Source organism: Centroberyx affinis, unplaced genomic scaffold (genome assembly GCF_046629955.1).
Source record: "Centroberyx affinis isolate AG114_WGS23_722 - 3 ecotype Tasmania unplaced genomic scaffold, CSIRO-AGI_Caff_v1 ptg004428l_1, whole genome shotgun sequence".
Lineage (NCBI taxonomy): Eukaryota > Metazoa > Chordata > Actinopteri > Beryciformes > Berycidae > Centroberyx > Centroberyx affinis.
Window position 1 is genome coordinate 30,934 of NW_027282104.1, and position 17,631 is coordinate 48,564.

The following is a 17,631-nucleotide window of genomic DNA, read 5'->3' on the forward strand; positions in this document are numbered from 1 at the left end:
AACTGACTCAACTGTCAACACACTGAGAAATGAAGGAATAATAATAATAATAATATGAGTAAATGAACACAGACTGTAGTATTGCTCGCGAGGCAGCTGCACCTGAACATGAACCGGTATTAAATCAAATTCAAAAGACACAACAAACTGTAGTTTCGTGGGCTGCAACAGTCCAGTACAGTCCAGTACAGTCCAGTACACATCGCCTCTGCTGGGTGAAAAACTTGCATCTCTAAAATGTCGATTTTTCAGGAGTGAAGAAGAAAAAAAACAGCCTCGGGGTCTGAGCTGAACCACCAAGCGTCTTCAAGTCGATCCAAAGGGTTTTGAAGAACTTTCCTGACCCATACAGGACCGAACCGATCCTTCAACTAAAGTCAAAACATGAAAATGACCATGATGGTCTTCTCCTCCAGGTGGACCAGGTGGATCTAGGTGGATCTAGGTGGACCAGGTGGATCTAGGTGGATCAGGTGTGCTGGTTGCTCCTCAGGCCCAGAGGAACCAGCCTAGGCATCGGTCTCCAGGCCACGCCGCCCTCCCTCCCTCCTGCTTTCTCACTGCTGGGTTCCACCGCCGTGGCTCCGCCCCCTCCTCCGCCCCCGCCCACCTTCATCTGCAACAGCGGGGGCGGGGTCAGGGCGCCGCCTTTCGCACTGCATTGTGGGTTTTGTAGCTGACCGCATCCGTCGGCAGGGCAGCCGGATCCTGGCCGTTCGGTCCGAGTCTCCGTGTGACCGTTCAGCATCGCCTCCTTCTCTGCGGCGCTCCCACTCAGGTCCTCATCCAGCTCCAGGAGCAAAGGACTCTGGGAACGCCCCGGCTCCTCCGCTCCTCCCACAGAGTCTGTTCCTGGAGAAGCGAGAACGTCCCGGAGGTCCGGGACAGGGGCCCGGCCTCCTGCCGCCTCCTGCCCCGGCGGGGCGGAGGGTTTCCGGGGCGGCGAGGCCGGAGCTCCGCCCTCCGCCGCACAGATCTGCTGGTTCAGGAAGACCAGCTCGTTCAGGAGCGACGTCAGACTCTCTGCATCGCTGTCCTCATGTGCCTCCTCCTCCTCCTCCTCCTCCTCCTGCTGGGAGGAGCTGAGCTGCTGACGGTGAGAGGAGCCGAGGATCTTCTCAGACGCCGTCACCTCCTGCTCCTCCTGCTCCTCCTCTTCCTCTTCTGGAGGTCCTGCTCCAGGAGGTCCGGCCCCTCGTCCAGCGCTCTGGCCCAGTGAAGGTGAGGGTTCGGTTCCTGGAGCGGAGGGGCCAGACGGTGAGGAGGTCCCAGGTTTGTGGACTTGTGTCTGGGACAGAGGCTCCTCCTGGTCCTGGTCCTGAGTTGGGACCTTCTGGACCTTGATCAGAAGTTTAGGATACATTTTGAGAGTCTTAACAGTCTCAAATCCTCCAGACTCACTGGAGGCAGAATGGGGGGGTGGCGGAGGTTCTGGTGGAAGTTGTTGTTGTTGTTGCTGTTGCAGTTGTTCTTGTTGCTGTGGTTGCGGTGACGGAGGTTGAACCAGATGCAACATGGTGGGGAAGTTGCGGGCTGCGGGTGAGAAAAACATTTAGATCAGCTGCAGTCAGGAAGCGTCTGCAGTGCTGAGAACAGGAAGGAGAAAACACCAAAACACCAAAACACCAAAACACTCAAAGAAGAAGAGGAGCGAAGGATCCTGGTTCAGTCTGGTCTGGAAACGTTACCATGCCACCTAACGGCCACTAGGGGGCAGACAGGCCGACTGTGAATGAATGAATCAATCAATGAATCAATCAATAAATCAATCCTCATAAAGCTATGGTTAATTTATTTTTGCATACTTTTCAGTCTTACATTTCTAAGTGTTTACTACCTCTCATTTCCTCGATTCTTAATTATATTCTTTTTTTTTTTTTTTGCTGCTGCAGCGACCGGATTTCCCCACAGGATCAATAAAGTTTCATCTGATGTGATCTTGATATTAAAGGAAGGTAACACCACAAAAACAACACACACGTAATATAGATTCTTAGGTGAACGTCTGAGTTGAAATACAAACTCTGCGGCTGTTTTTTATCCATTTTTTATTTCTTAAATCTGAGTTTAAGGATCTGCGGCATCATGAATGTTAGAGCGAGGATTTTGAAAACTTTATTGATATTAAATGTGTGTTTTGCAATAATGAGATTGAACCTGTATGACATTTGTTTTTTTGAACATCTTATTATTTTGCACAGCACTGTCTGTCTCAGGCACCCAAGAGTTTATAAATTTTGTCTTAGATGTTTATTTTTTTTGTTTTCTGCGTTTTTGTAAATTTTTTGATATTTAGAAACTTTTCATTTCATTATTTTTGAAAGCATCTTCACTTTACAGAGTTTTGCACAGTACTGTAAAGCAGCAGATATGGTGGTCTGCTGGGTCAGCATCAGAAACAGCTGCAGTCTGTAGAGTTTACAGAGAACACGGCCTGTTAATGAGCGAGGTCAGAGGTCAGAGGTCAGAGGAGAGGAGGACAGACCGGTTCAAGCCAACAGAGAGACAAATGAGATTAGAGTTGTTCCGATATCAGTATTGGAAATGCCCCCGACGCCTAAAATGGATCGGGTATCGGCGAGTCTATGCACCGATCTGATATCACGTAATTTATTAGCCCTGAAAAAAATCCACTTTAAAGTAGTTTCACCAGGATAAAACGGCCGTTTTCCCGGAAATCTGTACTTATATACTAAATTTATACTGTTACTGTACTATTTAAAATTTTAAATGTCTTTTATTTTACTAAATTGTGGCTGCACTTTCACAGTTTTTTAAAGGAATTGTTATTTATTCCTAGATTTATTTATTTATGTTCTTTTTCAGTTATGACTGACTGTCAAACTAGATAATAAAGTTCTATGGCGTTCATTCTCTGTATGTATTTGTTCATGTTTTACAAAGAGTCTAACCTGAGCCAGGCCATACAACAATGATAGCAATCATATCACATCCATACAGGGTTAGTAGTATACTGCTGTTAAAAAATAATATTAATATATATATTTGTTTTAACGCACTGGTATCGGCCGATACGCAAGTTCAGGTATCGGAATCGGTATCGGGAAGGAAAACTGGTATCGGAAAATCTCTAAATGAGACTGAAGCCTCATCTGTATGAGGTCGTCTCTGTATTCAGATCGTATTTCTGCAGAAGCGTCTCAGTCTGACGCTCTGGACGGTTTCAGTCTGTCCTGCAGGAGTCACATCCAGAGCGCCAGAAACCAAGATGGAGGCGAGGCATCGCTGCAAAGCATCACTGTGTTTCTCTCTCCTTTCTCTCTCCCGGCCGAGAGACCAAACATCTCCGTTCTGCATTTGCAGATTTTTGTTTTGGTTCCGTATTTGAATAACAGTTCAAGTCAGTTACCGTGCGTACACGCGCCTACGCCGTTCCCACGGCAACCGATGCAGCTAGCTTAACGCCGCCTGAACACGCAAATCCGACCTGATCGCTTGCAAATACCAGCGTGGACAGTCAGAACTAAAGATCGGACTGGAGAAACAAATCGGATTTACCTGCAGTCTGAACAAAAGCCTCTGTCTCAGCAAGGAAAATAATCAAAGCACAAAGAAGAACCTCAATACTCAAACTTGCACACATTTTCTTTATTGTTTTTGATCCAAAGATATACAGATGTAAGAGATACAAAGAGATACAAGCACAGAGTCTCAGCATCCGGTGTGTCATGCCTCCGAACGGCCACTAGGGGCAGGCAGGCTCACTGTGAACGAACGAATGAATGAATGAATGAATGAATGAATGAATGTGTGTGTGTGAGTGGGTTACTTTCTGGATCCACGAGGAGCTTTGCACCTAAACATTTTTTACATTTGAAGTCCATACTTTGATTTACAACAGCATCACACAACTATGTACAGTTTTACACACTTTTAATTAAGAGTGTATTTTTTTTTTTTAAATAACAAGTGAACAGAGTCGGACCGGCTGCAGCTCAGTGAAACTCTCCTGGCTAAACGTCACGCTGTGTTTGATGCAGAAATTCATTTTGTCAGGTTCGTCCAAAAAAAGGACATTTTGGTTGTAAAAAGGAAATCCTGCTTTGGCTTTGGACTCCGATTTTCTGCGTCTTCACGATAATAAAACGGCGTCTAAATCCTCTGATCCCTCCTCCTGCTTCCCTGTGAGATTCTGTCTCTGCTCCTGGTTTCCCTCGGTCATCTTCACCTGCCTCCATGTAAATAAGCAAATAATATGAAGCCAGAGCAAGTTGTAATTTCATATAACTATATAGACCTATATGTCTGTTTTTATACTTATTTATGAACTTATTTATGTGAAGCTATGATAACTGCCATCAAACATAACAGCAGATTAACACCTACAGCGACTTCCGGAAGAGTTCTGCTCAAATCTCCATCGTCTTCAACTCGAGCCGGACTGCAGCGTCCCGGGTCGGTGGATTCTGGAGGAACGACTGGTACCTGCTTTGCTGCTGTGTGGGGAACATCGTGCTCAGGACTCCAGAAAACACCTGGAATTAAAATAAAGATTGACTGAAATCGTGAACCTTTAACCGTTTCAGAGTTTGTTGTCTGGATTAGTCTGTTCTGAGAAATAATAAGGACACAAACATGTTTCTTTCAGAGAATCTATTCGGAAAAACTGAAACTTACTTCCAAAATCCTTTGTGTCGGGCTCGCTGGCTCTGACCGGGTGTCAGCAGGTTTGGGTTCCTGGACCCCCGACTGGGCCCCCGACTGGGCCCCTGTGTCCGCAGGCTGGAGGGTTTGTGTTGAGCTGATGTTTGTCCTCACTTCTGTTTTCTACAACAAAAAGGAACCAAGGTGAAGGCAAGGCAGCTTTATTTGTACAGCACATTTCATACACTGAGGCAATTCAAAGTGCTTTACAGAGCAATATAAAATACAGTAAAGGTAAAAAATTTACAATTAACAAGTGCAAAAGTACAGACAAGAGATCCACAAGATAAAAGACTTAAAAAGTAAACTAGTGCAGTTCAAATCAAGTGAAATGAAAGAAAAGAAAAGACAGTGCAAGAGGATTAGAAAAGTGAAAAGTGCATTAAAATCACATTTCAAAGAAAATGAAAAAGATATAAATAAATAAATATTACAGTGCAGATGAGTGTTGCCCTAGATTTCTTAAAAAGCCCTGGCAAACAGAATGAGGTGAGGTGAACTTTCCTTTGAAAATGTTACGTAGCACAACAAAGCTCTGGTACGTAATGTTTCCTAATGATAAATACAGCTAAGTAACTTTCCTCAACATATGTAAACACAACATTAGTTAGCTAAGGTTACAGCTAGCGGTTTGTCACGGACAGGCAGGCGGGTCAGCGCTGACTCATTTACCTCTCCAGGCTTCTCTCGTGTCTCTGCCGGTTTCTTGCTAGAGAACTTCTCCGTTTGAGACAGACCGGCAGTTTCTGCAGTCAGCTGCGTCCTTTGTGACTGAACTGAACGTGGAAACACAGATGAAACCAAACGGTCCTTTAGAGAGTCTGCGCTTCGATCCACCGAGCGAGTCCGCGCTGAAATCCAGCGGACGATCCTCCGGTCGAAGGTGCGGCTGGCGGCGGCGAAGGAGGCGAGGTAGAGGTAGAGGTCTTCACGGGTCCATCATTTTGGACCCGTGAAGACCTCTAAACTAATTTTTAAAAATATATATATACCGACCCGTTTCTGCCCGAGATATTACAGACCCGACCCGGTGCATGTCCGAGAGGAGAGAGGATCGGGTCTGGTCTATTTTATGGACCCGACAAACCCGGTAATTAAAATTGCTGCTAAAAATGCCGTTCTGCTGCTAAAAGCGTTTATCATGTCAAATACAACATATGGTGCCTAATGAAAGGAGATCAAAACAACAGAAAGACTTGCCAAGTTGTGCCGTTCTACAGTTTGTCCAGTAGATGGCAGTGAGACTCCATCATGGATCTAGCAGCTACAACAGAAGAGGAGCCGCTAGGTTTGACCTCTATATATACATTTTCTTTTATCTTATTTTTCACCTCAGTGAAGAAGGTTTCCATCTTGCTCCTTTCCTCCGCTCCGACTCGCTGGCGCCGCTCAGCGTTTTTTTCACCTTATTTTCGCTCTTGTAATCTGATCCTAGGTCAGCCTAATCCACTCGGGTATTACACATAATGATAAACAGACCCGGGACCCGCGGTAATAGAACGGGACCCGACCCGGACCCGATTGACCATAATACAACGTCGGGTCGGGTCTCGGATCCTAGGGTCCGGGTAGACCCGTGAAGACCTCTAAGGCGAGGCGACGCCGGGGGATTCGTCTACTCCTTTATCCAAGAGGATTAAATCAAATTTTCCCCCACATAGAAACTCAATAGGTTGCTGATCCTGATCTTGACTTTTAATGTGAAAAAGATTTCACTGCGTTCAAAGAGTACGGCCTGTTTCCTTGAGTCCAGCATGCTAGTGGACCAAAGGGGACAGCAGCACTGGGATGAGCGATGAGCGCTTCACGGTTCCCCACCAAGGAAAAATAAGAACAAAAAATGTTTTGATTTTTAGAGGAATACAGAAAACTGTAAATACAGTGTGAAGCAAACATTAAAGCAGGATTGAAGAAGAGCAGGTAATCTGTGTCCCCATCTTCCTCCACACTTGGTTTACAGTGGCGAGCGACATCACCATGTGCAGAAGAAATATGTCAATAAACTAGCTATAGGTAACGTTAGTCTCCCTAGCTATTTTAACACTCATGTTAGCTAAAGCATAAGCTAAGATGCAAGCTAATAGAGAGAGAGGTTCAGTTAAAGGAAACCAGAGAAACCAGAGGGAGGAGACAGAGGACAGCAGTCTGCTTCTCCACACTGTAAACATCATGAAGGATCCTCCAGCTTCACATGTAAAGACATGCAGAGCAAGATCTAGGAAGAGCCTGCTGTGTTGATTAATGCAAGACAGAGACAGACAGAGAGAGAGAGACAGACAGAGAGAGAGACAGACAGAGAGAGACAGAGAGATACAGACAGAGAGAGAGACAGACAGAGAGAGAGACAGACAGACAGAGAGACAGACAGACAGAGAGACAGACAGAGAGAGACAGAGAGATACAGACAGAGAGAGAGACAGACAGAGAGAGACAGACAGACAGAGAGACAGACAGAGAGAGACAGAGAGATACAGACAGAGAGAGAGAGAGAGAGACAAAGAGAGACAGACAGAGAGAGACAGAGACAGAGACAAAGAGAGACAGACAGAGAGAGAGAGAGAGAGACAGACAGACAGAGAGAGAGAGACAGACAGACAGACAGACAGAGAGAGAGAGACAGACAGAGAGAGAGACAGACAGACAGAGAGAGACTCCTCACCCCCCCCCTCAAAAAGGGATTTTGATGTAAAATTACAAGAAAATAAAAATGTTAATTTTTTGGCATTTATTGTTAAATAGGGGGACATTATGATAGAGAATTAGCTAACATGGTAAAAAAAACATTTTTCATTTCATCATAACTTTAACTTAGTTCCGCGTCAGCTGCACCAGAACATCGCCCCCTAGTGGGCGTGAATATGATGGCAGTTGGTGTTCATTGATTAATTGGATAATGGCGACCTGAGTGAGACGACATGCATCAGCTGATCTCTGTGAATAAGGCCAATGAGTCAAAGGCCAAATCAGTGATTTGTTTATGGTTTGATTCATCAGACTGAAGACATTTTTCACCTTCCTGTGATGTGTTCCTGATCAAACTACATTAGTCATTAGAGTTTTAAATACATTTGAATCTGTATTTGGTTGATGAGTTGAAACTTTATTGATCCCACTGGGTTAACTGGGTAAGATGGTTTATGAAGAATGAAGCAATATTTTGAGTCGTGGTGGAATATGAAGGCAGCAGGTCCAACCTTACAAAGTCCTGAACATTTACTGTACATCCATTAAATGTATATATACACACAAACATCTGATATCTGATCTATTAGCTATATCTAATCAGCTCCAGTTATTTGGTGTTAGCATGCTGTACGTCAGCTGATTAGCTGGTCAGTCCATTTGTTAGTTAATTATGTAATCAATTTATTAGCTAGATGCTCTGTTAGTCAGTCGTTTAGTTTTTCACTTCATTAATTAATAGTTTGTCAGTCTGTTAGCTTTAAGTTAACTCATTAGTTAATTAGCCAGTCAGTCAGTGAGTCAGCTAGCTAGTCAGGTTGTGTAGTTATTGAGTTACCTGTGAGGTTAGTAGCAGTGAGCAGTGCTGTGCTGCTGTAGATCTTACCAGGCGGGGGGTGGGGCAGCGAGGTCAGATGGATTTGCTGATTGGTCAGATTGGAGATGTTGAGGGTGACCGACGCCACGCCTGCAGAGTCCACAGAGGAAGAGCACATGGCTTTACATTATGCCAAAAAAAATTAATACTTGGAGCTGCTGAAAAGTATACAAGAATAATTATACAAGTAATTTAGAGTCATGTGGGAACCGCTAAACAGCATGGCTGTGTGAAAAGGAGCTTCCCAAAAACTCCCTGAACTCTCCTTAAATCAAATCAAAACATTGTCTTTTCAGTGCTACAAAGTGTGATTTGCTTCTAAAATATTTTAGATCCAAAGAAAAGTCGGTGAACTTGAAGGAAAGGCGGATGGCGGCTTCAAACTATTCCAAAACCAGAGCTGCTAGCAAGAACGCTGAACTATGCTAATGCAGCTAGCAAGTTACAAGAAGTAAGTAATTTAGATGTTTTCCCATAAAACTGTGAATTGTTTTGAAGTGGGGGAATTGAAACTCCAGAAACAGTCTCCTGTTGAACACTTAAAGTCCCGTTCAGAAGTGTTACACAGTGTGCGTCCGGCTACCTGCCATGTGTTTGGCTAGCATTCAGCTTCCCTCGCTAGTCACATGGCTGCACCCCGAGTGTCTGTGTGACCTCCCCTGGTGTCAATACGTTTCATGAACAAAGCTCTATATTCTATACAACTTTTATTTGAAAGACTATAGGAACAAACGTCGCAAAAACAAAGCTTGGAGAATTTTTTCTTGATGTTTGATTAAGCTACCTAATTAGCGGTTGCTAGCTAGCTGTGTGAACTTGATAAAATGTAATATTATAAAAGGCAATACCAAAACAGGGAAAAATACATGATATACTTGAAAACACATGAGATGTTGTCTCTTTTATTGAGACTAATGATGATCTAAAGTCATCTGGAGTATTATTTTCTGGTCAAATGTAAACTTAATCTGTGTGTAAAACTGTTTTTTTTTTACAAGCATTTACATTTGTAAATTTCATGCAGACTGACCATAGTAAATACAAGAGATACAACAAACTTGAGTATGGGATTTGGAAAATAGTATAGTATTTATACAGTTTGTACTTTTTCAGTACCAGTACTCAGAGTGTAAGTAGCTGCACTGAAGCAGTCAGTACCTGGTGTGGGAGAGGTCTGAAGCAGGGTCGGACCCGGGACCAGGGGGCTCAGGGTCAGGACCTGTTGCCCCGGCAACGAAGCCCCGACCAGCGACAGAACCTCAGCCGGTACCAGGGCCTGGATGGACGGGGGGTCGTCTGGAAAAAACACAAAAACACTACAGTGCATCCCCAGTTCGGCTCGTTTTTCTACCTGAAATTCATTAGTCGACATTTCAAAAGCTCAGATTTGCTTTAGAGACACTGATTGTCTGCGGCAGGGAAAGCGGAAGAGGAGGAGCTTTTCACTGGCGTCCAGGATACTGATATTATGTGTGATGTACAGACAATTAAATGAATGCTGTGGCTCCCTTCGCCCAATTAGTGCAATTTTGAAAATGCCGAAGCAAAGAGACACATCCTTAAGTTTTGTCAAAATGTGATCAGTGGCGTCGGACATACTGTGTGTGACGGACGGACGTCCACAGTCCCTCATCGTGGGGGACAGTCCTCCCCTGATTCGGGGGTCTTACCCTCGACAGGCTCCGTGTGCGGGGGGGGAGGAGGCGGCGGCTTCCTGCGGGACAGGATGTTGGGAATCGTCCTCGGCCTGTCCCTCACCGGCGATGGATTGTGGGATAGACTGGGAGGGGCCAGGAGGGGCGTCGGTACGAGCACGACCCTCTGGCTGTTCGTATTGGACGGCTGGGCGGGCGGGGGGGCGGAGGTCCGGCTGGGGGTTACAGAAGCCTGCTGGGCCTGCGGCGGGGCGGCGGCCGGAGGTCCGGGGCTCGAAGCGTAGTGACTGTTGGCGCCGCCTGGAGCCTGACTGGCTGCTCCGCCTGCTTGTGTTTTTTTAGCTGTAGCGCCTTCTGGTGGTTTGTCAGCTGTAGCGCCCCCTGGTGGTTTGGCTGTAGCGCCCCCCGGGGGTTTGGCTGTAGCGCCCCCCGGGGGTTTGGCTGTAGCGCCCCCCGGGGGTTTGGCTGTAGCGCCCCCCGGGGGTTTGGCTGTAGCGCCCCCCGGGGGTTTGGCTGTAGCGCCCCCCGGGGGTTTGGCTGTAGCGCCCTCTGGTGGCGGCCTGACGCTCTCCTGCTCCTGCTCCAGTCTCCTCTGCTTGGCAGACAGAAGCTGAAGCTTCCTCAGGATTCGCTGCTCGCTCTTCCCTGCAGGACGGACAGAAGAAGTTTTGCTAAACTTTCCTAGTTTGGTGGCAACTTCTGGATCAAAATCACTGCACTGGATCTTTAGTGATTAAACAAGTCAACAAATTGTCCCCCATGTAGTCACACTGGACATGTTTCAATTAGACAGCCTTCATCATCATCATCGTGGAGGTCTAGTTGAAACGTGTTCACTGTGACGTCTGGATGGAGACACGTCAGTCAGGTTCTGCTGGCCTGGTTCCTGGTTCTAGATGGCGTTCCTTACCGGACCGAAGGGAGATTTCCTTGATGTAGGCGGCTCTCTGCTGGCTCAGACAGGACTTCAGACTCTCCAGCCTTCTTTCCTGATTCTGCAGCAGCTGGATCTCCTTACAGGCCTGAAAGGCAGCAAACACCAAACACCGCTCTGTCTTGAATTGTTCAGCTCTTTTTTACCAATCCACAGCAAGTGCTTCAGAAGATTAGAATTGCTAGTCTTTGATGTGGATAAAGTTTTCACACCTGCACATAGACTACAGCTCACCACTATATTTTTGTCCTTTATCTCAAGGAGGGAAAAATAATGTCTGTATTTCCAGGACAGTAAGCTCGTGCCTGACTGAACTGTCGGCCATTGTGTGGCTAAGTTACCGGACTGGTAGTCTGTTGATTCACTTGATCATAAACCGGATAATTCCCAACACTGATTATACTCATCGGTAACCCCTCCTGGTCTTACCTGGTCCAGGAGGAAGACCTTGGGAAGGTGTTTAGTGTTGATGTTCAAGGCCGAACTCAGAGCCTTGAAACCAGCTGCCATCTGCTGGTAGAAACTCTTCTTCACACTCAAACCGCTTCTGCTGAGAAAATAAAGGACGAGGAATTTATTTCCACCGAGTCAGACTGCTGAGGCTGAGATGCTTTCATTTGGGGTTTTTTGGTGTTATTTGGCATAATGGCTAATGACTGCAACAGTAGAATGAAGTTCAATTCCTACATCACCAACATTACAAGCAACCAACAGTAAGCCGGTCAAGGGTCAGAGGTCAGAGGTCACAGCACCCAGACAACAGATGGAACAAATATTTCTGTGACCAGAGAATGATCAAGATGATAGAAAAATGCTGGAGAAAGACAGACGATCAGGATCAATATTCCCCAGAGGCGGGGAATCGAATCACATGACTTGGACTCGAGTCACAATTGTAATAGCTTGAGACTGGACTTGACTTGGGTTCTGGTGTCTTGGGACTTGACTCTGACTTGTACTCTGATGACTTGAAAAGGTTTCTAAAGTCTTGACTTGAGATCTTGTGTTTGTGTAAATGACTTAGATTGAAAGTGATGAGATTTGTTCCAGCAGACGACTGAATTTAAATTCTGTTTTCTGAATTTGTATGGAATGATTGAATTTATTGAAGTTGAAACTGATTATAGAAATCAAACTCATGATGCTCTTACCGAGTTTTTATCCTATTAAAACCATATTGCATTGAAAAGTCCTAGATATTTAGTTTTCTTTAAGATATTAAATTGATACTGGACTCTTGATTTGTCCTGACTTGACTTGCTGTTCTACATTTAGACTTGAGACTTGACATTAATGACTTGGACTTGACTTGGACTTACTCTGAGGTCAGGCTCTTCTTCATCAGCAACAGCATTTTTCTCTGAGCCGGGTACAGCTGATCGCGTTCCTCCACCGTCTCGATGTCCACGCTCTCCACGCTCTCCGCGTCGCTGACATCATCATCCTGCGACAAAGACAGGAAGCAGAGTGAAGCAACATGGCTACCGGCTCCGGAGGTCCCGGTGTTTGTTGGTGGAAAACTTTGGATGCACTGGTTTTGTTTGGTTGGTGCTGCGTTCAGGTCGGATCAGGAGAAGTGTTTTTTACTGTGTTTTTGTGCCCACTTTCCCTCAACCTGCCTCGCCTACTTCTACTGTACTTAGTGATTTCCTACATTTCCCAGAATGCCTTTTGACAACCCACAGACAAGGGATGTGAATTTGTTGCTTTCAGTCAAACCTGAAGTTACGGGCAGATAAACAGCTTCTGATCATTCAGCTGCTGGTTTAGCGGCCGCCATTACACAGCCTGTCTCTCTGCTGCAGTGCATTCTGGTCGCTCTCCTGCTCCTGCAGTGCATTCTGGTCTCTCTCCTGCTCCTGCAGTGCATTCTGGTCTCTCTCCTGCTTCTGCAGTGCATGCTGGTCTCTCTCCTGCTCCTGTGGTGGAGAAACTGGTCTCTCTCCTCTTCTCTGATGGATCTCTCCCTGTATGATTGTTGAACGTCTCTTGGTGCAAAATGGCGGCTCTAGAAAGAAGCCCTCGCTCTTTGATCCTGAGGGACTGACACCAAAACCTGACGTTTACCGCTGAGGTTTTACATCTTGAAACATTTTCTCATATCAGACTGGAAACATCTGGAGGTGACGTCACCTCGTCTGTGATTGGCCGGTTATCCACCAAGAAGAAAAACACAACAGACGACTGGATGGAGCCAGAGATGAGAAGAACATCAATAGCCGATGCTTTTAACAGCTGGAGTTTTCCTTTTACTCACTGGAAGAGTAAAACACACACATACACAAACACACACAAACACACACACACACACACACACACACACACACACACAGGTGTAATCCTCCTTACGTTGCTGATGTCGATGGCGTTGTTTTTCGTGACGACCACGTTCTCCTCGTCGGAGGAGTTGTCCGTCTGCTCCTCCGTCTCCTCCGACAGATCCACCACTTCTGTCAGATTATCGTCCAATGGCGTCGCACTTCCTGTCCCGCCTGGCAGGAAGCTGTCACCGGGCGTTTCCTCTGACGGCTCCGAGACGGACTCAGATAACTTCTGAGTGAAGATCGACCTCTGGACCTTCCTGTAGATGATGTCAGCAGTCTCTCCTGCAGACACACACATACACACACACACACACACACACACACACACACACACACACACACACACACACACACACACACACACACACACACACACACACACACACACACACACACACACACACACACACACACACAAAACAACACCCACTGTTGATGCAAGCCGAGAGGTTACAGAGGCTTGTGACTGAAAAGTTGCCGGTTTGAATCCCCAGACCAGCTATGATGATATAAAGTGTTTTGTAGTTCACCTGTCCTTTGAGCGATAGCGGCGATGTGCTCTGCTCTCGTCTTCCTCAGGTTCTTCTTCTTCTCCCTCAGGTTCCTCGCGGTCTTCCTCAGCAGGTGGATCTCCTGCTGCGCCTGGCAGAGCGACACACCGGCTCACATTTTGTTTTTGGTTTGGACCGAAATTTAAGTTAAAGCAAAGCTCAGAAAAACATTTGTTTCTAAGGACGGTCTCCCATCTGTGTGTTGTAGTGTTACACTTTGTCCAAACGCCAAGTGCGAGGCTGTGAGCAGAACTCGATCAAAAATCCTCCTTAGGTGTGTGAGCAAAGACGAATATATGAAGAAAGAAAAGCCAGCATGTCCTTTCATCTTTTAATAAATGGGCAGCTATAGAGCACAAATGACGATACTTTTTCTGCATTAATCTGCGAAGGTTTGTTAAAGTAGTTGCTTCAACTCTGATCATGTGTGATATTCTGTGAACTTATTCACTATTTTATATGCAAACAAAGTAAACTGCATTCTTGCAGTTTACTTACGAACAGGCTACTCTAAGGCAAGTCAATAGGAGAGCAGTGGTGGAAGAAGTACTCAGATCTTTTACTTAAGTAAAAGTAGAATTACCACAGTATAAAAATACTCTGTTACAACTAAAAGTCCTGCATTCAAAATGTTACTTAAGTAAAAGTACAAAAGTATTAGCATCAAAATGTACTTAAAGCAACAAAAGTAAAAGTACTCATTATGCAGACTGGCCCATTTCAGAATAATACAGTATATATTATATTATTGAATTATAATTATTGATGCATTAATGTGTAAGCATCACTTTAATGTTGCAGCTGGAAAAGGTGGGGCTGATTTCCACTACTTTATATACTGCTGGGTAGCTTACAGTAATCTATAATAATACATCACAATTTATTAGTTGATTATATTTTGTATTAATAATCTGAATCTGCAAAGTAACTAGTAACTTAAGTTATCAAATAAAGGTAGTGGAGTAAAAAGTACAATACTTCCCTCTGAAATGTAGTAGAAGTATAAAGTACATCCCATGTTCTACATGCTGAGTATCAGCTGCTGCCCTCTGGAGGAGGTTCAGATTTGTTGCAGATTAAATAGATTTAAAAATTAATTTATCCCTGTGTCAATAAAACTTTTAAATAGCGGCAGATAAGAAAAGGACGAGGCCATTTGTGCAGATCTTTGCTTTTATTGATGTGTTTGTTTCTTCTGTTTGTCTACAGGTGCTTTTAGGAACCTTGCTGTATGTTTTTATTTACTAACATCTTTGTATGTTTTTTGTATGTGGAATGTTTTGTCTTTTACGGCCACAGCATGGGTGAAAACCCAAGCCAAATTTTCCACTTTGTGGGACAATAAAGTTTATCTTGAATGTTGAAAACGGTATTCTGAAGTAACTAGTAACTTCAGGTGTCAGATTAATGTAGTTGACTAAAAAGGACAATATTTCCTAATTGAAATGTAGTGGAGTAAAAGTATAAAGTCTCATTAAATGGAAATACTCAAGTAAAGTACCTCAAAATTCTACTGAAGTACAGTACTTGAGTAAATGTACTTAGTTACTTTCCGCTACTGTCGGCCACCAGCAGCTTTTCCTGGTACTTTGTGTAAATGACGAACTTTTAACTTTTAATTTGTTTATATTGAAACCCCCCACCCTGCGAACGGCAATAATATCGTACATCGCAATATTTTGGCAGGACAGTACTAGAGCTGCAACGATTAATTGATTAGTTGTCAACTATTAAATTAATTGCCAACTATTTTGATAATCGATTAATCGGTTTGAGTAATTTTTTAAGAAAAATAAGTCAAAATTCTCTGATTCCAGCTTCTTAAATGTGAATATTTTCTGGTTTCTTTCCTCCTCTATGACAGTAAACTGAATATCTTTGGGTTGTGGACAAAACAAGACATTTGAGGACGTCATCTTGGGCTTTGGGAAACACTGATCCACATTTTTCACCATTTTCTGACATTTTATAGATCAAACAACTAATCGATTAATCGAGAAAATATACGACAGATTAATCGACAATGAAAATAATCGTTAGTTGCAGCCCTAGACAGTACTGTGATATTACATTTTGGATATCGTCCAGCTGAGTCAGCACCTTTACAACAGATAAAGTCATTACTGCTGACCTTCATCAGGATGTTGATCTTTGGAGTTTTCTCGCTGGACAGCGGCAGCATCTTCCTCAGGCCATGAAACCGCCGGGCCAACTCGCCTCTCCGGTTCCTCTCCAAGGCGTTGTGAATCCGCTTCTGTAGCGAGGAACGGGAAAAGCGGTTCGTCAGGATAACTTTATTCTCCTGTACATACTGACAACCAACAACAAACTCATCTTTTCAAGAAGTGCTCCACAGCTCCCCTCTCCCCTACAGATGTAAACTAAAGCGTAATGTATTTTGTAACTTGCTCTTACACTGATATGCGTAGCAAGATCCTGTTCGCCGTTGTTGTCCGAGTCGTCCACGATGTCTGAGGAGTTGTCCGTCTCATCGCTCGACTCCTCCACCAAGTCCACCACCTCCAGGTCCCTCGTCTGCTTTCTGTCCGGCGAGGGCTTCGCTCCGTCGGTCGGAGCTCCGCCCACAGGCTCGTCATCGATACGCTCCGCCTCATCGTCAACACAGACGATGTCAAGGTCCACCAGGTCAGAGGCCGGCTCCGGGCTCGCAGCGGAGGTGAGGTCAATGGAGGGATGGGGCGAAGGCGTGACTCTCCGGCCCGCCAGGACCTCAGACCCCAGCGGGGGGGCGGGAGGCGGGGCGGGAGACAGGTCAGGAGGCGGGGCCGGCCCTGCTGGGTTTTGGGCAGCAGAGGCTTGAGACGAGGCCTGGGTCGGTTTATAACGAACCAGCTTGGATAAGTCTATCGCTCCACCAGAACCCACCTGGACAGTGGAAACGGCCACCGTTTTGACGCCAAGCTCCGCCCCTTGACCTCCAGAGGCTTTAAGGGAAATCAGGGTCGTGGAGGACGGCTGGGGGGGCTGGAGGAGGGTGAAGGAGCCCGGCGCCGTCACCACCTTGGTCTGAGGCTGGGTAGGAACCTTGGGGCAGGTGACGATTATAGGTTCCTTGTTGCCGGTGGTCGGGACGATTTTCACGGTGCACGTCCCCTTCTGGCCCAGGAAGCCCGAGCCGGGGGGGAGGGGGGCGGGGAGGGGCGGGACAGAGAAGGCCTGCAGGCCGGACAGGGAGGTTGGTGCCATGGTGGTTGTTACAGAAGTCAGTGGCTTGATTTGGCTGCCGATGGAGACCGCTGCACCCTTTAGTGATGAGATGGGGAGGACTGGGGTGGAGGAGGGGGCTGGAGGGGGAGGGGGGGGGCACAGCGGGACAGACCATCAGAGAAGGCACGGAACAAAAATACGAACTTTGCATCCTCTGGCTCTAAGTTTGATTCTGATTCTTGTGCTATAAGATGTTGATAAACCCTTTAGACCTCAAAAAGCCTGCTGAACCTTTTTTAAAGATATTTTTTGTTTTTTATTCGATAGTCTATAGTGAAGAGAGACAGGAAAGATTGGGGGGAGAGAGAGAAGAAACAAAGGTCCCGGGTTGGATTCGAGCCCAGGATGCCGAGGTCACATGGTGTGTGCCTCAGACCACTGAGCCACCAGGATGCCAATGTCATGGCTGCACCTTTGAATCATCTTTTCAATCTGACCATCGAGTCTATGAAAACCCAAGGATTTGGTAAAGCTCTTGCTCTTCCAACATCAAATACCCAAAGGTAAACACAGATCTTCAGGACAAAGTTCACTAGGCCGGAACTGGTTAGGCGCGTCCTTTCATCGATCCACCTCTTATGTTCTTCCTTTATCAAAAGGTGGGAGATCCCATGGTGCTTAATAATAAAAGATCTTTTTCTTTTCTTTTCAACATTATTTTTTGGCTTTTTTCCTTCACAGTAGAGAGGCAGGAAAGATTGGATGAGAGGGAGAA

At 45.6% G+C, this 17,631-nt stretch overlaps 1 protein-coding gene across 1 annotated transcript in view; it reads right to left on the bottom strand.

The window, feature by feature from the left end:
- Window positions 1–469: 469 nt before the first annotated feature.
- The window catches only part of mgaa (MAX dimerization protein MGA a), a 41,143-nt gene continuing 23,981 nt past the window's right edge, over window positions 470–17,631 (bottom strand). Inside the window, exons 16-26 of the mRNA XM_071543967.1 lie at window positions 16,104–16,993; window positions 15,820–15,942; window positions 13,668–13,779; window positions 13,163–13,419; window positions 12,133–12,257; window positions 11,243–11,363; window positions 10,790–10,901; window positions 9,895–10,524; window positions 9,383–9,520; window positions 8,234–8,314; window positions 470–1,533 (exon numbers count right to left, since the gene is read on the bottom strand). Of these exons, the coding sequence (XP_071400068.1) occupies window positions 470–1,533; window positions 8,234–8,314; window positions 9,383–9,520; window positions 9,895–10,524; window positions 10,790–10,901; window positions 11,243–11,363; window positions 12,133–12,257; window positions 13,163–13,419; window positions 13,668–13,779; window positions 15,820–15,942; window positions 16,104–16,993 (3,653 nt within the window). The remainder of the gene's footprint in view (window positions 1,534–8,233; window positions 8,315–9,382; window positions 9,521–9,894; window positions 10,525–10,789; window positions 10,902–11,242; window positions 11,364–12,132; window positions 12,258–13,162; window positions 13,420–13,667; window positions 13,780–15,819; window positions 15,943–16,103; window positions 16,994–17,631) is intronic.